We start from the raw sequence: 15,307 nt of genomic DNA on the forward strand, positions 1-15,307 counted from the left end.
GCAAATGAGAACAGGGCTCCATGAATAGTTAAATAGAAGAGGTAATGGTGGCAGGAGAGGAAAGCTACATCTGCTAGAATACCCTCTTCTACAACTATTTAAAACAGATGTGAAGAAGCTTTGACCCTCCAGGTGTTGCTGGACTACAACTTCCATTATCCCTGGCCATTGGCCATGCTTCCTGAGGTTGATGGAGTTGTAATTCAGCACCATCTGAAGAACCAAAGATTCTCCACATGATTTAAAGGGCAAAAGAACTCCATTCTTCGTTCTCTTTGTCTCTTAGTATACAGAAGACCAGCAAGTCCTGCAAGAAGTAGGGAGGCAAAAGTAGAGTTAGAGCATGGTAAGGTGGGTTAGGGGAAGCATGTTTATTCTACTTTATTTCTTTAAAATATTTAAATACCGCCTTTCATCTGAAATGACAAGATTGGAAAAAAGAATGCACAATGCTGGCATCAATGGACAGTGAAGGCCAAAGAAAATAAGCGGGTTTTGAACATGGGTTTTTAACGACGTCAGTGTTGGTGATCAGCTTAGTTCAAAGGAGGTGACAATTCCACAGACAGGAAGCCATGAAAAGGATGGGGTTTTTTATTTTAAAAAATCTGTGAACCATCCTTTTACTGAAGGGCAGTATATAAATTAAAATAAATAAATTTATTTACAGTTCATATGAGAATTTGCCAATGATAATTTTGGGGGTGGCAACAGAAAGGTTTAAAGCAAACATCAGCAGAGGCTGCCAATTCAAAAGTACTGTGTTTGATAATTCCCACAGGCAAAGGGCTGGCTTAAAGGTAAAGGGACCCCTGACCATTAGGTCCAGCTGTGTCCGACTCTGGGGTTGCGGCACTCATCTCGCTTTATTGGCTGAGGGAGCCAGCATACAGCTTCCAGGTCATGCGGCCAGCATGACTAAGCCGCTTCTGGCGAACCAGAGCAGCGCACGGAAACGCCATTTACCTTCCCGTCGGAGGGGTACCTATTTATCTACTTGCACTTTGATGTGCTTTCGAACTGCTAGGAGGGCAGGAGCTGGGACCGAGCAATGGGTGCTCACCCCGTCGCGGGGATTAAAGCACAAGCAGGGAACCTGTGGCCCTCCAGACCTTGTTGAATTCCAGCCCCAGCTGGAACACTCAGTGGTCAGGGAAAATAGGAGCTACAATCCAGAAACATCTAGAGCAGCCGTTCTCAACCTGGTGGGCAGGATGAGGACAGTTCCCAGATTTTGTTGGACCACAACTCCCATCACCCTTGACAACTCTTCCTGCTGGCTAGGGATGATGAGAGGTGTAGTCGAACCACACCTGGGGACTTAAGCTTGAGAAAGGCTCATCTAGAGGGCCACAGGCTCCTCAGCCCTGACTTAATGCGTTTTTAACTATGAACCCGAAAGAACAAATGCAGCAAACACACACACACATATATATCACACAACTGATTAAACAATCTACAGCCTTTTAAATATGTATTTTGGGTGGGGGGCGGCGTTGTTGGTTTGTTTTGGGGGTTTTATCATTATGTACTTAGGTTCTCTTTATGGGTGATCTTGGGGTGAAAGGCGCTATACAGATTTAATAAACAAATAGCAACAGCTCCCACAAAGCTCTGCCCCCCAGCCTCAAATCTTCAGGAATCATCACTCTCTGCATCTCTACCCTGACCCCCCCCCAAAAGAAATCATAATGGCAACTGGACCCCCACCAGCCCTGAATACTTTCAACGGCACCCACCCCCACCCCCCGCTCATGACACCCACTGGGTGCTGTTCCTCCCAACACCCCGCCCCACTCCGCTCCCCACCCACCGGGCCGCCCGGCCTTACGCACCTGCATGCGCTCGAACTCCTCCTCAGACAAGGCCTGCGCCATCTTCCCTCCCCCTCCGGCCCCCGGTTCGGATCCTGCTTGGTTCGACCCACGAGAGGAGGAGGGAAGGCGGGGGAGGAGGAGGGGGAGAAGCCCCGCCCCCGCCGGCCCGGGATGGCTTTAAGAGGAGATCATAGAGAGGAAGCCGGGAAGAGGAACGCTCTGAATGGGGGGTTTCAGGCTCTCTCGCTCTCTCCTCCCTCCCCACTCCCACCGGAAGCAGAGCGGCATGAGCGAAGGCGGGGGGAAGAGGGAAAGGCGCCTGGAGGCCGGAAGTGGGAAGGGTAGACGGGCCGGAGACCGGAAGTAGGGGAGCATAGAGGTGCCGAAGACCGGAAGTAAGGGAGCATAGAGGTGCCGAAGACCGGAAGTAAGGGAGCATAGAGGTGCCGAAGACCGGAAGTAAGGGAGCATAGAGGTGCCGAAGACCGGAAGTAAGGGAGCATAGAGGTGCCGAAGACCGGAAGCGCGGAGGAGGAGGAGGAGAAGCGCGACGAGCGAAGATGACCAAGAGGTCGGGCGGCAGCTTAACTCTTCGCGCTTCTCCTCTTCCCTTCCCCGCCAGTATTATGGGATGGAACGGGGGAAAGAGAGAAAGTGCAGAGGCCACTGGCTCAGGAGGGAAGCTGCGCGCTCCTTTCCCTGCGCCTTAAGACGCGGGGCGGGAGGACGGGGCGGAGGTGGAAGAGGCCGCAGCGGAGCCCACAGAGGCCCGCGCTCTTGTATAGATTTCGGCGCTTTCCACAGCCCCCCTTTTGGCGGAGGGCGGAGGCACCGCAGCCCTCCTGGCCTGACTGGAAGCAGGCGAGGGTCGTCAAGCTCCATCCTTTTACTATCTCTCTCTCTCTTCTTGCTGTTTAGTCGTGTCCGCCTCTTCGTGACCCCCTGGACTAGACTAGAGCACGCCAGGCACTCCTGTCTTCCACTGCCTCCCGCAGTTTGGTCAAACTCATGCTGGTAGCTTCGAGAACACTGTCCAACCATCTCGTCCTCTCTCGTCCCCTTCTCCTTGTGCCCTCCATCTTTCCCAACATCAGGGTCTTTTCCAGGGAGTCTTCTCATGTGGTGGCCAAAGTATTGGAGCCTCATCTTCAGGATCTGTCCTTCCAGTGAGCACTCAGGGCTGATTTCCTTAAGAATGGAGAGGTTTGATCTTCTTGCAGTCCATGGGACTCTCAAGAGTCTCCTCCAGCACCATAATTCAAATGCATCAATTGTTCGGCGATCAGCCTTCTTTATGGTCCAGCTCTCACTTCCATACATCACTACTGGGAAAACCATGGCTTTAACTATACAGACCTTGGTCAGCAAGGTGATGTCTCTGCTTTTTAAGATACTGTCTAGGTTTGTCATTGCTTTTCTCACAATTTCTTTTTCTCTCTATTAGCGGACATTTTTTAGGAAGTGAGCTGTGTAGAACTATTGCAAGAGAATTCTCAGAGATTAGGAAAACTACTAGAATCTTACTGCGGGGGGGGGATTTAAATGTCCTCCTTATTCCCGCCCCCGCCTTCCTCTGCCCCCGCAAATAATTAAAGAAAACAGCAACAATTTACAGTGTAGTCAGGGAGAGGAAGTTACATTCACACAAAGTAAAAGTGGGCTCCATGGAGATCAGGCACATTTGCCTCCTAGTCAGTGGAGGTTGGTTGCCCTTGGATAGGAGAGTTTAAGACAGGCTTCCTCAAACTCAGCCCTCTGGATGTGTTGAGACTACAATTCCCATCATCCCTGACCACTGGTCCTGCTGGCTAGGGATCATGGGAATTGTAGGCCAAAAACATCTGGAGGGCGGAGTTTGAGGAAGCCTGGCTTAAGACATGATTATAATTGCCGTTGCCAGGTTATTCTTGCAGAAGCACTAGAAGCTGCCTTGCAGCAGAGTGAGGCCATTGGGGTGGGTGTGGGTATGTATATATGTCTGTATATAATATATACACATACATAAACAGGTTGGGAGGGGTGTTAGGGGAGGGGTAGTACCTCTGGTGGGTGAGACTTCCTGCTCCTTCTGGGTCATTTTGTCCACCTTTGGTCTCCACCCTGCACTTGGCTCTTACCTGTGGCTCCTACAAGCTGTCAGCATGCACCAGCAGCTACATCCCAGGAAGCAGCTTTGACTGGCTGGCTAAACCAGGTGAAGGGAGCCAATGGATCTCAAACCCTTGGGGCTTCCCCTGCACGTGAAGACAGGCTCTGGCAGATGGACGAGAACCATCATGGGTCTGACGGTCAAAAGGGCGGTTTCTGCACATGCTGAAGTGGGGAGCAAATAGGGCTCGCAAACCTGGAAAACTGATCCTAAACCTCTGCTGCCTTGCAGGATATATTTGGGTGAAGAAAAGGTTAAGGAGTAAGCCCTACACAAAGGTGGTTGGCTGGTGCTTTGTACACCTCCTTCCAGAAACTCCTGCAGCCAAGCTGATGCCTAATGTATTACTCTGCTTTCATTTGGTCCACATCAGCAAGGCAGAGGAGGGTGTTGTTATCTGGGCAGCAGCCCTGGACTTCCATACAAGCTTGTGTCCCAGGGAAGTCATTTTGGTGCTGCAAATGCAGGAGTTTGACTTCACCTGTAGAGGTGCACTGTAATGTCTCTCAAGACAGATTGATGCCAATAAAAATACACATGAACACACACATACAGTATGTGTATCTATCAGTATGGTTTGGCATTAGCCGTGCAGTATTTCACAGTATGGCTGCCATATAAAAAAAACGCTAAGCCTCTTGAAGTCTCCTAGAGTACAGACATGGCTTCAAGCTGACTGTGGTGTATAATATGGTTCTTTCATTCAGTCTCACCAAGAGATTTAAAGTACTTGCCCTCAGGTTCTTGTACCACAGTTATCTGCCACTTACGAAGGGTAGACACCTGTATGATTGGCAGCATTCCCCCATAAAATATTCACAAGTGGCAAGAGAAATTACCACATCCCAATCTGAGAGTGACAAGTGAAAGAAGTAGTGACAAGTCGTACTGATGCACACCTTTCCTGACTATATGTGTATTTAGCAGTATGGTCTCAGAATTGGACTCTCAAGTGCAAAAGTATACTGTGGATTGTTGTTGTTTAGTCGTGTCCGACTCTTCATGACCCCCTGGACCAGAGCATGCCAGGCACTCCTGTCTTCCACTGCCTCCCGCAGTTTGGTCAAACTCATGCTGGTAGCTTCGAGAACACTATCCAACCATCTCATCCTCTATCGTCCCCTTCTCCTTGTGCCCTCCATCTTTCCCAACATCAGGGTCTTTTCCAGGGAGTCTTCTCATGAGGTGGCCAAAGTATTGGAGCCTCAGCTTCACGATCTGTCCTTCCAGTGAGCACTCAGGGCTGATTTCCTTATGAATGGATAGGTTTGATCTTCTTGCAGTCTATGGAACTCTCCTCCAGCACCATAATGCAAAAGCATCAATTCTTCAGCAATACTGTGGATTAATGACCCTAATTTTGTTGTGCCTAGGTTTAGTATATGACTCCCAGAATGTTCAGCATCCAGATAGTAAATTGGAAGCCCCACCACCCTCAGCTATACCAAAATTTTAATCAAGGTGTGGGAAAATGCTGCCCTGAGTAACCAAGTGACCCCTGCAAATTCAAAAACTGACCATCCCTGGCCTAAAATAAGGTGTATGTACAAACTTGATGGCTGCTGGTTTCTGCCAGCCTTAATGGCATCTTTTGAACTGAATAGCAGTCTACTTATTCAGCACCAGGGGTGGAATTCAGCATCACTCTCTTATTCCATCTGGTCAAGCATTTGAGTTTGCAGAACAGAAAGACCCCCCCCCAAAAAAACCCCCACCCTTCCCCCATGCTCTGCTCTGGAGGATCTTCTGACCAGCACCCTGAGCCAAAGGGGGCTTCTCTTCCATGGAGGTCAACAGGGAGGGTGGGGTGGAAGAGAAGGGAGGAAAGCCTTATAGAGCAAGCAGAAGTCTTAGCACAACACTTCCGCTGACAGGGTCGGGTTAGGTGAATGGCACCACCAAAGTCCTTCCCTCTTATGACATCCAGCTTAGTGTGGCTTTAAAAACAGAGAGAAAAACTCTTTATATACACTCATAACTGAATTCTCTACATGACACAATGAGGAAACAGGTACTACAGTAGCTATAGAAAATGGTCATTGCTGGTTTATTTGTTTAGAAGCCTCTAGTATTGGTAGTGGGAATGTTTAAACATACAAAGTAAAAGGACAGAAGGTGCAATCTGGGTCATCACTGAGGGTGTAGAATCCACAACAGGAAAACCAGCCCCTTCCCTCAGCCTGAAATTCTATCCCTTTCACCCCCTTAATCAGACTCAACCTTTTGTTAATGGAACCCAGTTCTACTCCTTTTAAGATCTACGACCACTTGCCCTAATCTCATCTTTGCAACTTCCTCTGCGCTCGGTCCTCTTGCTTCTTACGAACAACACACACTGGAATACCACTACAGCGTCTGGTTTACATTGAACACTCACTCCTGTTACCCTCATTTCCAGCTCAAAAAGGTCCCAGCCTAGAAACCACCCATATTTCCTCCTACACAGTGACAACCTCCAGTAAGGCAGCTCTTCTCAGTTTCAAAGGGTGAAATTCAACATCATGCTAAGGTGATTGTTCCTTTTTGGCTTGCCAGATGGAGCAATCCCCCGCCCACTGTTCCAGAAGTTCTCCCGACCTCCCCAGAGCCAATTTCATGGGACGTGCGGATGAGATGAAGAGAAGCCCCATAGTAGAAATGGAGGTTCGGGCAGTGGGCTTCTGTGGACAGGCCTCATTAGTTGAATCCCACCCAAAATTACACTTCCTGAAGGACAGACATCTGGTATTCCATTTTCCAGCACAGACTTCAGACTATGCTGTGATTCTAAAGTGCGGGAGAGACGCAATGCCCTCTAGAAGCTGTTGGATTTAAGCTGCCATCAGCCGCAGGCAGGATGGCCAATGATCAGGGGACGACGGCAGGTAGAATCTAATAACTTCTTAGAGGGGCACAAGTTACCCTAAAAAGCCATAAAAGCTTAGTGCTTTTAGATAATATTTTGAGACAGCTACTCCTGGGTGAGCACTTCTGTTTCGAGGGGGTTCATTCACACAGTGGTGAGGCTAATACTGGAGCCCAAATGATTGTCTCTGCAGCAATTGCGGCCACACTTTTACACCCAACAAAGAGTTGGGTCATACAGAAGCCCGCTTCCAGTATTTTAAAAAAACTAGTGGATTCAATAAACAGTACAGTCTCATTTGCTCTCTGTTTCTCCTAATGTCCATTTGGTATGCAAAACGTTTTTGAGTATATAAAAAAACTTGATTATAGTTTCATTTATATTAAAACAAACAAACAGGGGTGACAATTAAATGCTGTGTGGCAGTAATGTACCCTTAAATGCAACCACATGAGCAAGAACATTATTTCACCAATTTTTCTGCCTCTGCACCCCACTCCCTTTCTTTGCCCACAAAGTCGTCACAAGGGACAAAAATCAAGTTTTTCTGCGGTCAGGTCAGAACTGAAGGAAAGAGACTAAGAAAAAAAAATATTAAAAATTAAAAGCGGTAGATTTGATAAAACGTTGAATCTGCCGACTTAAACAAGAAAGGGTGAGAGTTACGAATAAAAAACGTCCGATAACTATATAAAATAAACCTAACTTTTTTTAAAGGGGAGAGTGCCTCTAAATTATGCAAAGCAAGGAGGCCACTTTCTCCTCCTCTCCCACCTTAATTTCCCCAAATTATATACAGCAAAGGCGCAAGAATGCAAACTGAGGGCTGGAGTGGATGAACTGAGGTTTGTGGCTATACGCTCCTCACACAGTGTTAAAGAAACGCCCTACTAACGTTTAAAACGGCAGGTTTAGGGAAATGCAAAAATCCACTGTTCCCAGAGTTTCTGAAGCTTGGGTCCAGAAGGCTTAGGGCCCCTCACTTTGTGACGGGATACCCTATTTCTCCTGCTCCAGGGGAGGACTGGTACTATGTGGCTCTGCAAGCCCTCTTTCCCACGGCCCTCTTGCTAAAGAGGCAGCAGCTCAAGCTCTCCCAAAATATGGAATGTCGGGGAAAGGAAGGGGCACAGCCTATAGCAGTAGAGGGGAGTAGCCTCCAAGATTTGAGGGAGAGGAATAGTCAAGAGCAGGAGCAGGGCACGGTGAGGAAGGGCGGGAGCCTTCTCCGGCTCCTCTTCCACTGCCCAAAAATCCCAAGCGCTGCCATCACGAATCGTCTTCCATGCTGAAACTGGAGCGGCGGCTGCTGCCCTTAGAGGCGCCAGGCGAGACGGAGGAGAGGAGCGGATCAGAGGCACCCAGCGGGGACAGAGCGGTCCCATCGTCCATGAGAACATCCTGCAGGGCTCCCCCGTCGGAGCCCAGAGCAAGGCCCAGCCCCAGTTCCTCTGCCGTGAAGGGCAGGTCCAGGGACTCTGCAAAGGAAGGAACCGGGTCTCCTCCCAAGGGCTGAGTCAGAAGCCCCTGTGCGGAAGTCAAGGGCAGCCCGTGCATCTGCACCTGCAGTTCCAGCTCCTGGGGAAGAGAACAAGGACGGGAGAGTGAGACCCAGCAGCATGCCTGAACTACACCTTCTGCATCCCGCCCCACCCCTGTCCCCTCCTGAGCATGGCACCCGCTTCTTCTACCTGCACTCGCAGCTGCAGGCTGCGGTTGGCCTGTTCCAACTTGCGCTGCCGGAGTTCCATCTCTTTCGAGTGCTGCTGCTCTTTCTGCAGCTTCCGGATGTAATCCACCGAGGCTTTGAGGATGGTTCCTTTGTTCCAGCGCATCTCCCTAGGGAGGAGGGGGAAGAGGAGCTAGTCACCTGGACAAGCAAGGTCTGTGCATTGCTTTCCCCTTCCTTCTAATTTTATTTATTTATTAAAGTTCTTACGTTACATCGGTAGAAGAGTTTGAATTTGATATCCCGCTTTATCACTACCCAAAGGAGTCTCAAAGCGGCTAACAATCTCCTTTCCGTTCCTTCCCCACAACAAACACTCTGTGAGGTGAGTGAGGCTGAGAGACTTCAAAGAAGTGTGACTGGCCCAAGGTCACCCAGCAGCTGCATGTGGAGGAGCAGAGACGCGAACCCGGTTCCCCAGATTATGAGTCTACCGCTCTTAAGCACTACACCACACTGGCTCATTATCATATTACATCGCAAGGCTTATTATACTATACTTTTCAACATGTATACAGTGGTACCTCTGGATACGAATGGGATCCGTTCCAGAGCGCCGTTTGCATCCTGAAGTAAACGTAAGATGCGACTGCACGTCTGTGTGTGCATGGGTCACGTTTCACCGCTTCTGCGCATGCACATGATGTCATTTTTGAGTGTCTGCGCATGTGCAAGCGGCAAAACCCGGAAGTAACGCGCTTCGTTACTTCCGGGTCGCCATGGAGCACAACCCGAAAATACTTAACTTGAAGCTACTTCAACCCGAGGTATGACTCTACAAAGTTTATATACTAAAAGGCGAAAAAAGAAAGAAATAACAAGGGCAAAAAACTATTCCAGAATCATTCATATACACACAAACACACACACAAACACACACCAACACTTTGGACTTCCTGTCTATCCTGTTGCATATTCCTTTTTTACAAATGAATGTACTCTTATTTTTGCATATTTCTTTACATTTTATCTAATACATTCCTATATCAATATGTACCCTTGGTCTTATTTCTCAACTCAGTCCCTCTCCAACGTCAACTGAATGCTAGCACAGATAGCGAACCTTTACTGTATTTTTGAACATATATCTTATATGTTCACTTTTCCTTAAATTTTTGTTTTGAATTGCCTCTCAGGCTATTTGTCAACTGCGCCATTTCAACAAATTCTTGTAGCTTGTTATACCAATCCGTTATTGTTTGGGACGTCTTCTTCATTCTACCCCTTTGCCACCAAAGTCCGAGCTGCAGCCGTTGCGTATAAAAATACCTCCCTAAAGGCATTTAGGATGTCCCTGCCAACAATACTTAACAGAAATGCCTCTGGTCTTTTTAGAAATGCTTCCAAACATTTTTTTAAACTCATAAATTAAGGTCCGTGCGCTCCAATACATACATACACACTAATAAGAATTGCCGGGCCAAGGTCCGGTTGAGTCCAGCATCCTGTTTCCAACAGCAAGAAAGCCAGATACCCCATGGCACTCGCAAGCAGGGCACCAAAAGGATGCCAGTCCTAGAATCTGCAGCCCTAGTTATCATGGCTAGTGGACTAAGCAATGTAGGGCCTCCCACAAAATGTTGCTGTGTGTACATGGCTGGCTGGCAGGCTCCCTACCCGCTGCCAGGATACTCCATTCCTTCCTTCCTTCTCTCCCCCTGCCAGTCAGTCAGTTTCCATGACTACTGGGCATGCCAAGTCCTCATTGGGTTGTTTTCTGAATTTTTCCCTTTCCCTGCCACCCAAGGGATTTTATCCTAAAGATTTTGGAGGTTCTGCAACTTTGGGGTTGCACCAAGCCTGCTGACACCTCCCCACTTCTACGCAGACGGTATCATTCTGGCTACATATGGAGAGGCATTCAGAGAATGAATCCTTCATGGGTATACAGACATATATACAATATATTCTACTCAGCACTGTATACATTGGTAAGATATAGCTCAAAGGACAAAAAAACTTGCCACCCAAACAGGCAAGCTATCAATACTGAAGACGCATTTAGAATACAAAGCAGTTAGAAGGTGGGTGAACGCACTGCCACCAGCCTGATCCCCCCCCCCCCCCGATATTTTGGATTACAATTCCCATCTGCCCCAGTGAACACAGCTCATGGTGGCTTAGGGCCCTCGTATTTACAGAACTGCCTCTCCTGGTATGCCCTGCAGAGGACCTTAAGGTCCATGAATAACCATAGTTTAGAGGTCCCGGGCCCTAAGGAAGTCAGACTATCCTCCACCAGGGCCAGGGCCTTCTCAGTGATGGCTCCGACCTGGTGGAATGCTCTGTCCCAGGAGACCAGGGCCCTTCAGGATTTAACCTCCTTCCGTCGGGCCTGTAAGACAGAGCTATTCCACCTGGCCTTTAATTTGAATTCAGCCTGATCTTTTATTTCCCTTCTCTTCTCTTCCCTCCCCCTCCCCTTTTATGAAGATCACCCACTCTGAGACCCCACAGCTAATTCTCCCTTGGCCTCCTCGCTGGCCCAAGTAGGACCGATTCAGCCAGCTAGGCCTGGGGGTTATCTAATGCTTATTTCCCCCTAAATTGATTTCTGAATTTTGAATTTTATTGTTATTCATGTTTTTATACTGTATTTTATGCTGCTTTTACAATTACCGTATTTTTTGCCCTATAGGACGCACTTTTTCCCCTCCAAAAATGAAGGGGAAATCTGGGTGCGTCCTATGGGGCGAATGCAGGCTTTGGCTGAAGCTTGGAGAGCGAGAGGGGTCGGTGCGCATCGACCCCTCTCGCTCTCCAGGCTTCAGGAAGACATCCGCAGCCTAGGCGGATAGCAGTCTGCTTCCCGGAGTGCCGGGCGCGCTGAAGGCAGCATGCCCGGCGCTTCGGGAACACATCCGCAGCGTGGGGAACCCTGCGGGAGTTCCCGCAGGGCTCCCTACGCTGCGGATAGCAGCCTGCCACCCTGCGCGAGGGGCGCCCTGAAGCAGAGCGCCCCTCGCGCTGGGCAGACATCGGCCAGCCCCACAAGCTCGGGGGATAGCGGGGAGGCGCAGCACCGCCATCCCGCTGTTCCTCGACCTGGTTTGGTTTCCCCGACCTGGTTTTGGGGGGAAAATAAAGGGGGGGGAATTTCCTTTATTTCCGCCCCCAAAAAACTAGGTGCGTCCTATGGGACGAAAAATACGGTAAGTGTTTTAAATTTGTTGTTAGCCACCCTGAGCCCAGTTTTTGAACCGGGAAGGGCGGGGTATAAATAAAAAAATATTCTTATTATTCTTATTATTATTATTAGAGCTGTGGCCCAATACTTCCAGAGGTGCCAGGTTGAGAGAGGGTGGCCTACACTTTCAGGCTTCTCAAGGGAGGGGAACTCACAGCCTTCCTCCACGCATACACCCCACCCAACAAGCCCTCATCTCACGGTGCTGATTCAGTTGTCATTCATCTACTATACTTACGGATCATTCGATTTGGGGATGAGAGTTCCCAGCTCTTTGATACGGTCGTTGATATTGAACCGCCGCCGCCGCTCAACTGCCAAGAAGGAGAGAAACGTAAGTGGCACTAGATATTATTAAAGCACAGCTACTTGTGTTATCTTTATTGGTTTAAGAAAATAAAAAGGCTAGGCACAGAATGCGGTACCCTGCCCAAAGCAAGCCAGGTATTTCTCTCTGTCTGGTACACCTCCAAACCTCAAACTATACCTTACTGGCATGAGCCCTGGATTCAGGACTGGGGGTATGATGAAATGCCACACAAGCAAAGAACCAAGTGGAACTGGGCACCAAGGATCTCAGGTTTCTTTAGAGAGAGAACCCAGGCTTCCAGCCCTTATGGTTGTAAAGATAGGCTTGTAAACATGTAACAATGCCGGATTTACGTTTAAGCTAAACAAGCTATAGCTTAGGGCCCCCAAAAAATTGAAAGGGAAAAAACTGGATGTACATTTCCAAAATACAGTGGTACCTCGGTTTAAGAACTTAATTCATTCCGGAGGTCCATTCTTAACCTGAAGCTGTTCTTAACATGAAGCACCACTTTAGCTAATGGGGCCTCCCACTGCCGCTGCACGATTTCTGTTCTCGTCCTGAAGCTAAGTTCTTAACCCGAAGTACTATTTCTGGGTTAGCGGAGTCTGTAACCTGAAGCGTCTGTAACCTGAAGCGCATGTAACCCGAGGTACCACTGTATAAGATAAAACCTACATACTGCAACAGTGTTTTGTGTTGGGTAGGCTCCGGTTTGTTATGTGCAAATGGCTTTAGATACCTGTTAGGTCCATAAATTGCCATATAGCATATATTCAACACAAAAAAAAGCCACAATTTGTTGTTGACAAAGGACAGCTGGACATATAAAGGGCCCCATTACCTTCAGTAGCTGAGGGCCTCATCAAACCTAAATCCAGCCCTGGCATGTAGGCAGCACCGCTGGTGAAGTCTCAGCTGCCAGACAGACTGCTCAATAATATTTCCAGTAGTCAGGAATTCAGTGACCTGTTCCTCCCCACCACCATCAACATCATGTGAAGGAGAAGCTGCCTGAAGAAGCTTAATTTCCATAATTATAAAGGCCGCAAGAATCCAGTGCCTTTTTGCCACAGAAGCTGGGGGATCTTGGTGCAGGATTTGCTCCTACTGCTGTGCCACAGCCTGTTCCAGTACCACACAAGGTGCTTTTTCCTCAGTGCTTGTGCAAAATCTAGGCTTATACATGGTCACAAAAGCAGCTCAGCTACAGGGCCCAAATGGTGTGGGGTACATCACACAAAATGTTTGGGGAAATGCAGGGGAGAGAGAGCGAAGTTACATTGGCCACTACCAAACAAGCTGAGTCAGCCAATCCTGTTCTTAACCCATCAGATTAGCCCAGGGCATACTCTGTTAACTGGCTCAGTCACTTTGCACACTCCTACATGATCAGGTCCACAAGCCTAGCAGCCTTGCACTTCTACTTCCTCTCCCAACACTGGTTTGAGTGGTGTCAACCAACCATCCCTCATTCCTTGCCCCGCTTTTGTATCAATCCAACAGGACCAACCAGTTTAGCATCGAAACCTCCAAACATACACCTTGGTTAACACCACCACAAATTTCCTCTTGGCCTTTGCTTTTAAACAATACAGTGGTACCTCGGGTTACATACGCTTCAGGTTCCATACACTTCAGGTTACAGACTCCGCTAACCTGGAAATAGTCCTTCAGGTTAAGAACTTTGCTTCAGGATGAGAACAGAAATCGTGCTCCGGCGGCGCAGCAGCAGCAGGAGGCCCCATTAGCTAAAGTGGTGTTTCAGGTTAAGAACAGTTTCAGGTTAAGTACGAACCTCTGGAACGAATTAAGTACTTAACCCGAGGTACCACTGTAATAGGTAACACAAAATTTAAAATATGCATTCAAGTTTGGTAGGTTAAAATGCATCAGTGGACCAAAGGCATTCGAGTAACTAACACCCCAAAACAGTAGAATGTACTGTTGGGGTCAGCAAACTTTTTCAGCAGGGGGCCGGTCCATAGATCTTGTGGGAGACTGGACTATATTTTGAAAAAAAATAATGAACAAATTCCTGTGCCCCACAAATAGCCCAGAGATGCATTTTAAATAAAAGGGCACATTCTACTCATGTAAAACCACACTGATTCCCACACCATCTGCGGGCCAGATTGAGAAGGCGATTGGGCCGGATCCAGCCCCTGGGCCTTAGTTTGCTTACCATGGTGTACTGTATCAACTCTAGCTTAGCCCCAAAATTCTACCCTCCTAGGATAGCTCAGTTGATAGAGCATGAGTCTCTTAATCTCAGGGTTGCTGGCCAAAAAGATTCCTGCATTGCAGGGAGTTTGGCTAATGAACCTTTTGGTCCCTTCCAACTCTATAGTTCTATGATTCTATGGCAACTCCCCTCATCTCTGAACTTTGGTCATGCTGGTTGGTGATGAGACCGATCCTCTGTCAGGGACCCTGGGGGAGCTGCCGTCAATCAAAGCAGACTATGCAAACTGTCTTGAGTCAGTATAAGGCCCCTTTCTATGTACCTACAAGCTTCTCCGCCCAAGTATGCAATGCTTAAAGGTAAAGGGACCCCTGACCATTAGGTCCACTTGTGACCGACTCTAGGGTTGCGGCGCTCATCTCGCTTTATTGGCCGAGGGAGCCGGCGTACAGCTTCCGGATCATATGACCAGCATGACTAAGCCGCTTCAGGCAAACCAAAGCAGCGCATGGAAACGCCGTTTACCTTCCCACCGGAGTGGTACCTATTTATCTACTTGCACTTTGATGTGCTTTTGAACTGCTAGGTTGGCAGGAGCAAGGACCGAGCAACAGGAGCTCACCCTGTCGTGGGGATTCGAACCGCCGACCTTCTGATCGGCAAATCCGAGGCTCTGTGGTTTAACCCACAGCGCCACCCGCATCCCCATGCAATGCTTAGGTTTCGAAATAACAAATAGATAACTAAATACTCTCCTGCCGTCACCAAGGTATACAGCACTCCTTATCCTCAGAGCAGGCCCACTGAAATTTGCAGACATTAATAACTTTGGGTCCATTAATTTCAGCAGCACTTAAGTGGGACACAACACAAAATCGCTTTAAACATTTCTAAGATGGCGTTTTCAGCAGTAAAGGGTACTCACTCAGATTATGGTTGTCTTTCTTCTGCCTTTCCTTCAGGAACGCTTTGGCTTCATTTTCTGCTAAGGAAGACACACAAGCCACAAAAATGATGGTCAGGGATGACTCTGAAGTCGCTACCCCTTCCCAGCCGTACAGCCTCTTGCTTCTGCTGAGCCCTGA

General features: G+C 48.4%; 2 protein-coding genes across 4 annotated transcripts in view; both read right to left on the reverse strand.

Moving 5' to 3' along the window:
- Positions 1-2,105, reverse strand: part of GRIPAP1 (GRIP1 associated protein 1) — a 62,856-nt gene extending 60,751 nt beyond the window's left edge. For both annotated transcript variants that reach the window (XM_081894001.1, XM_081894000.1), the window contains exon 1: positions 1,836-2,105. In XM_081894001.1, the coding sequence (XP_081750127.1) occupies positions 1,836-1,877 (42 nt within the window). In that variant the 5' untranslated portion in view covers positions 1,878-2,105. The remainder of the gene's footprint in view (positions 1-1,835) is intronic.
- Positions 2,106-5,990: 3,885 nt separating this feature from the next.
- Positions 5,991-15,307, reverse strand: part of TFE3 (transcription factor binding to IGHM enhancer 3) — a 34,161-nt gene continuing 24,844 nt past the window's right edge. The window contains exons 7-10 of one of the 2 annotated variants that reach the window (XM_081894396.1): positions 15,148-15,204; positions 11,966-12,041; positions 8,503-8,650; positions 5,991-8,389 (exon numbers count right to left, since the gene is read on the reverse strand). In XM_081894396.1, coding sequence (XP_081750522.1) covers positions 8,081-8,389; positions 8,503-8,650; positions 11,966-12,041; positions 15,148-15,204 — 590 coding nt within the window. In that variant the 3' untranslated portion in view covers positions 5,991-8,080. Of the gene's footprint in view, positions 8,390-8,502; positions 8,651-11,965; positions 12,042-15,147; positions 15,208-15,307 lie in introns of both variants that reach the window. The other variant, XM_081894395.1, reaches the window with a different exon arrangement.

Source organism: Podarcis melisellensis (genome assembly GCF_964234715.1).
Source record: "Podarcis melisellensis genome assembly, chromosome: 17".
NCBI lineage: Eukaryota > Metazoa > Chordata > Lepidosauria > Squamata > Lacertidae > Podarcis > Podarcis melisellensis.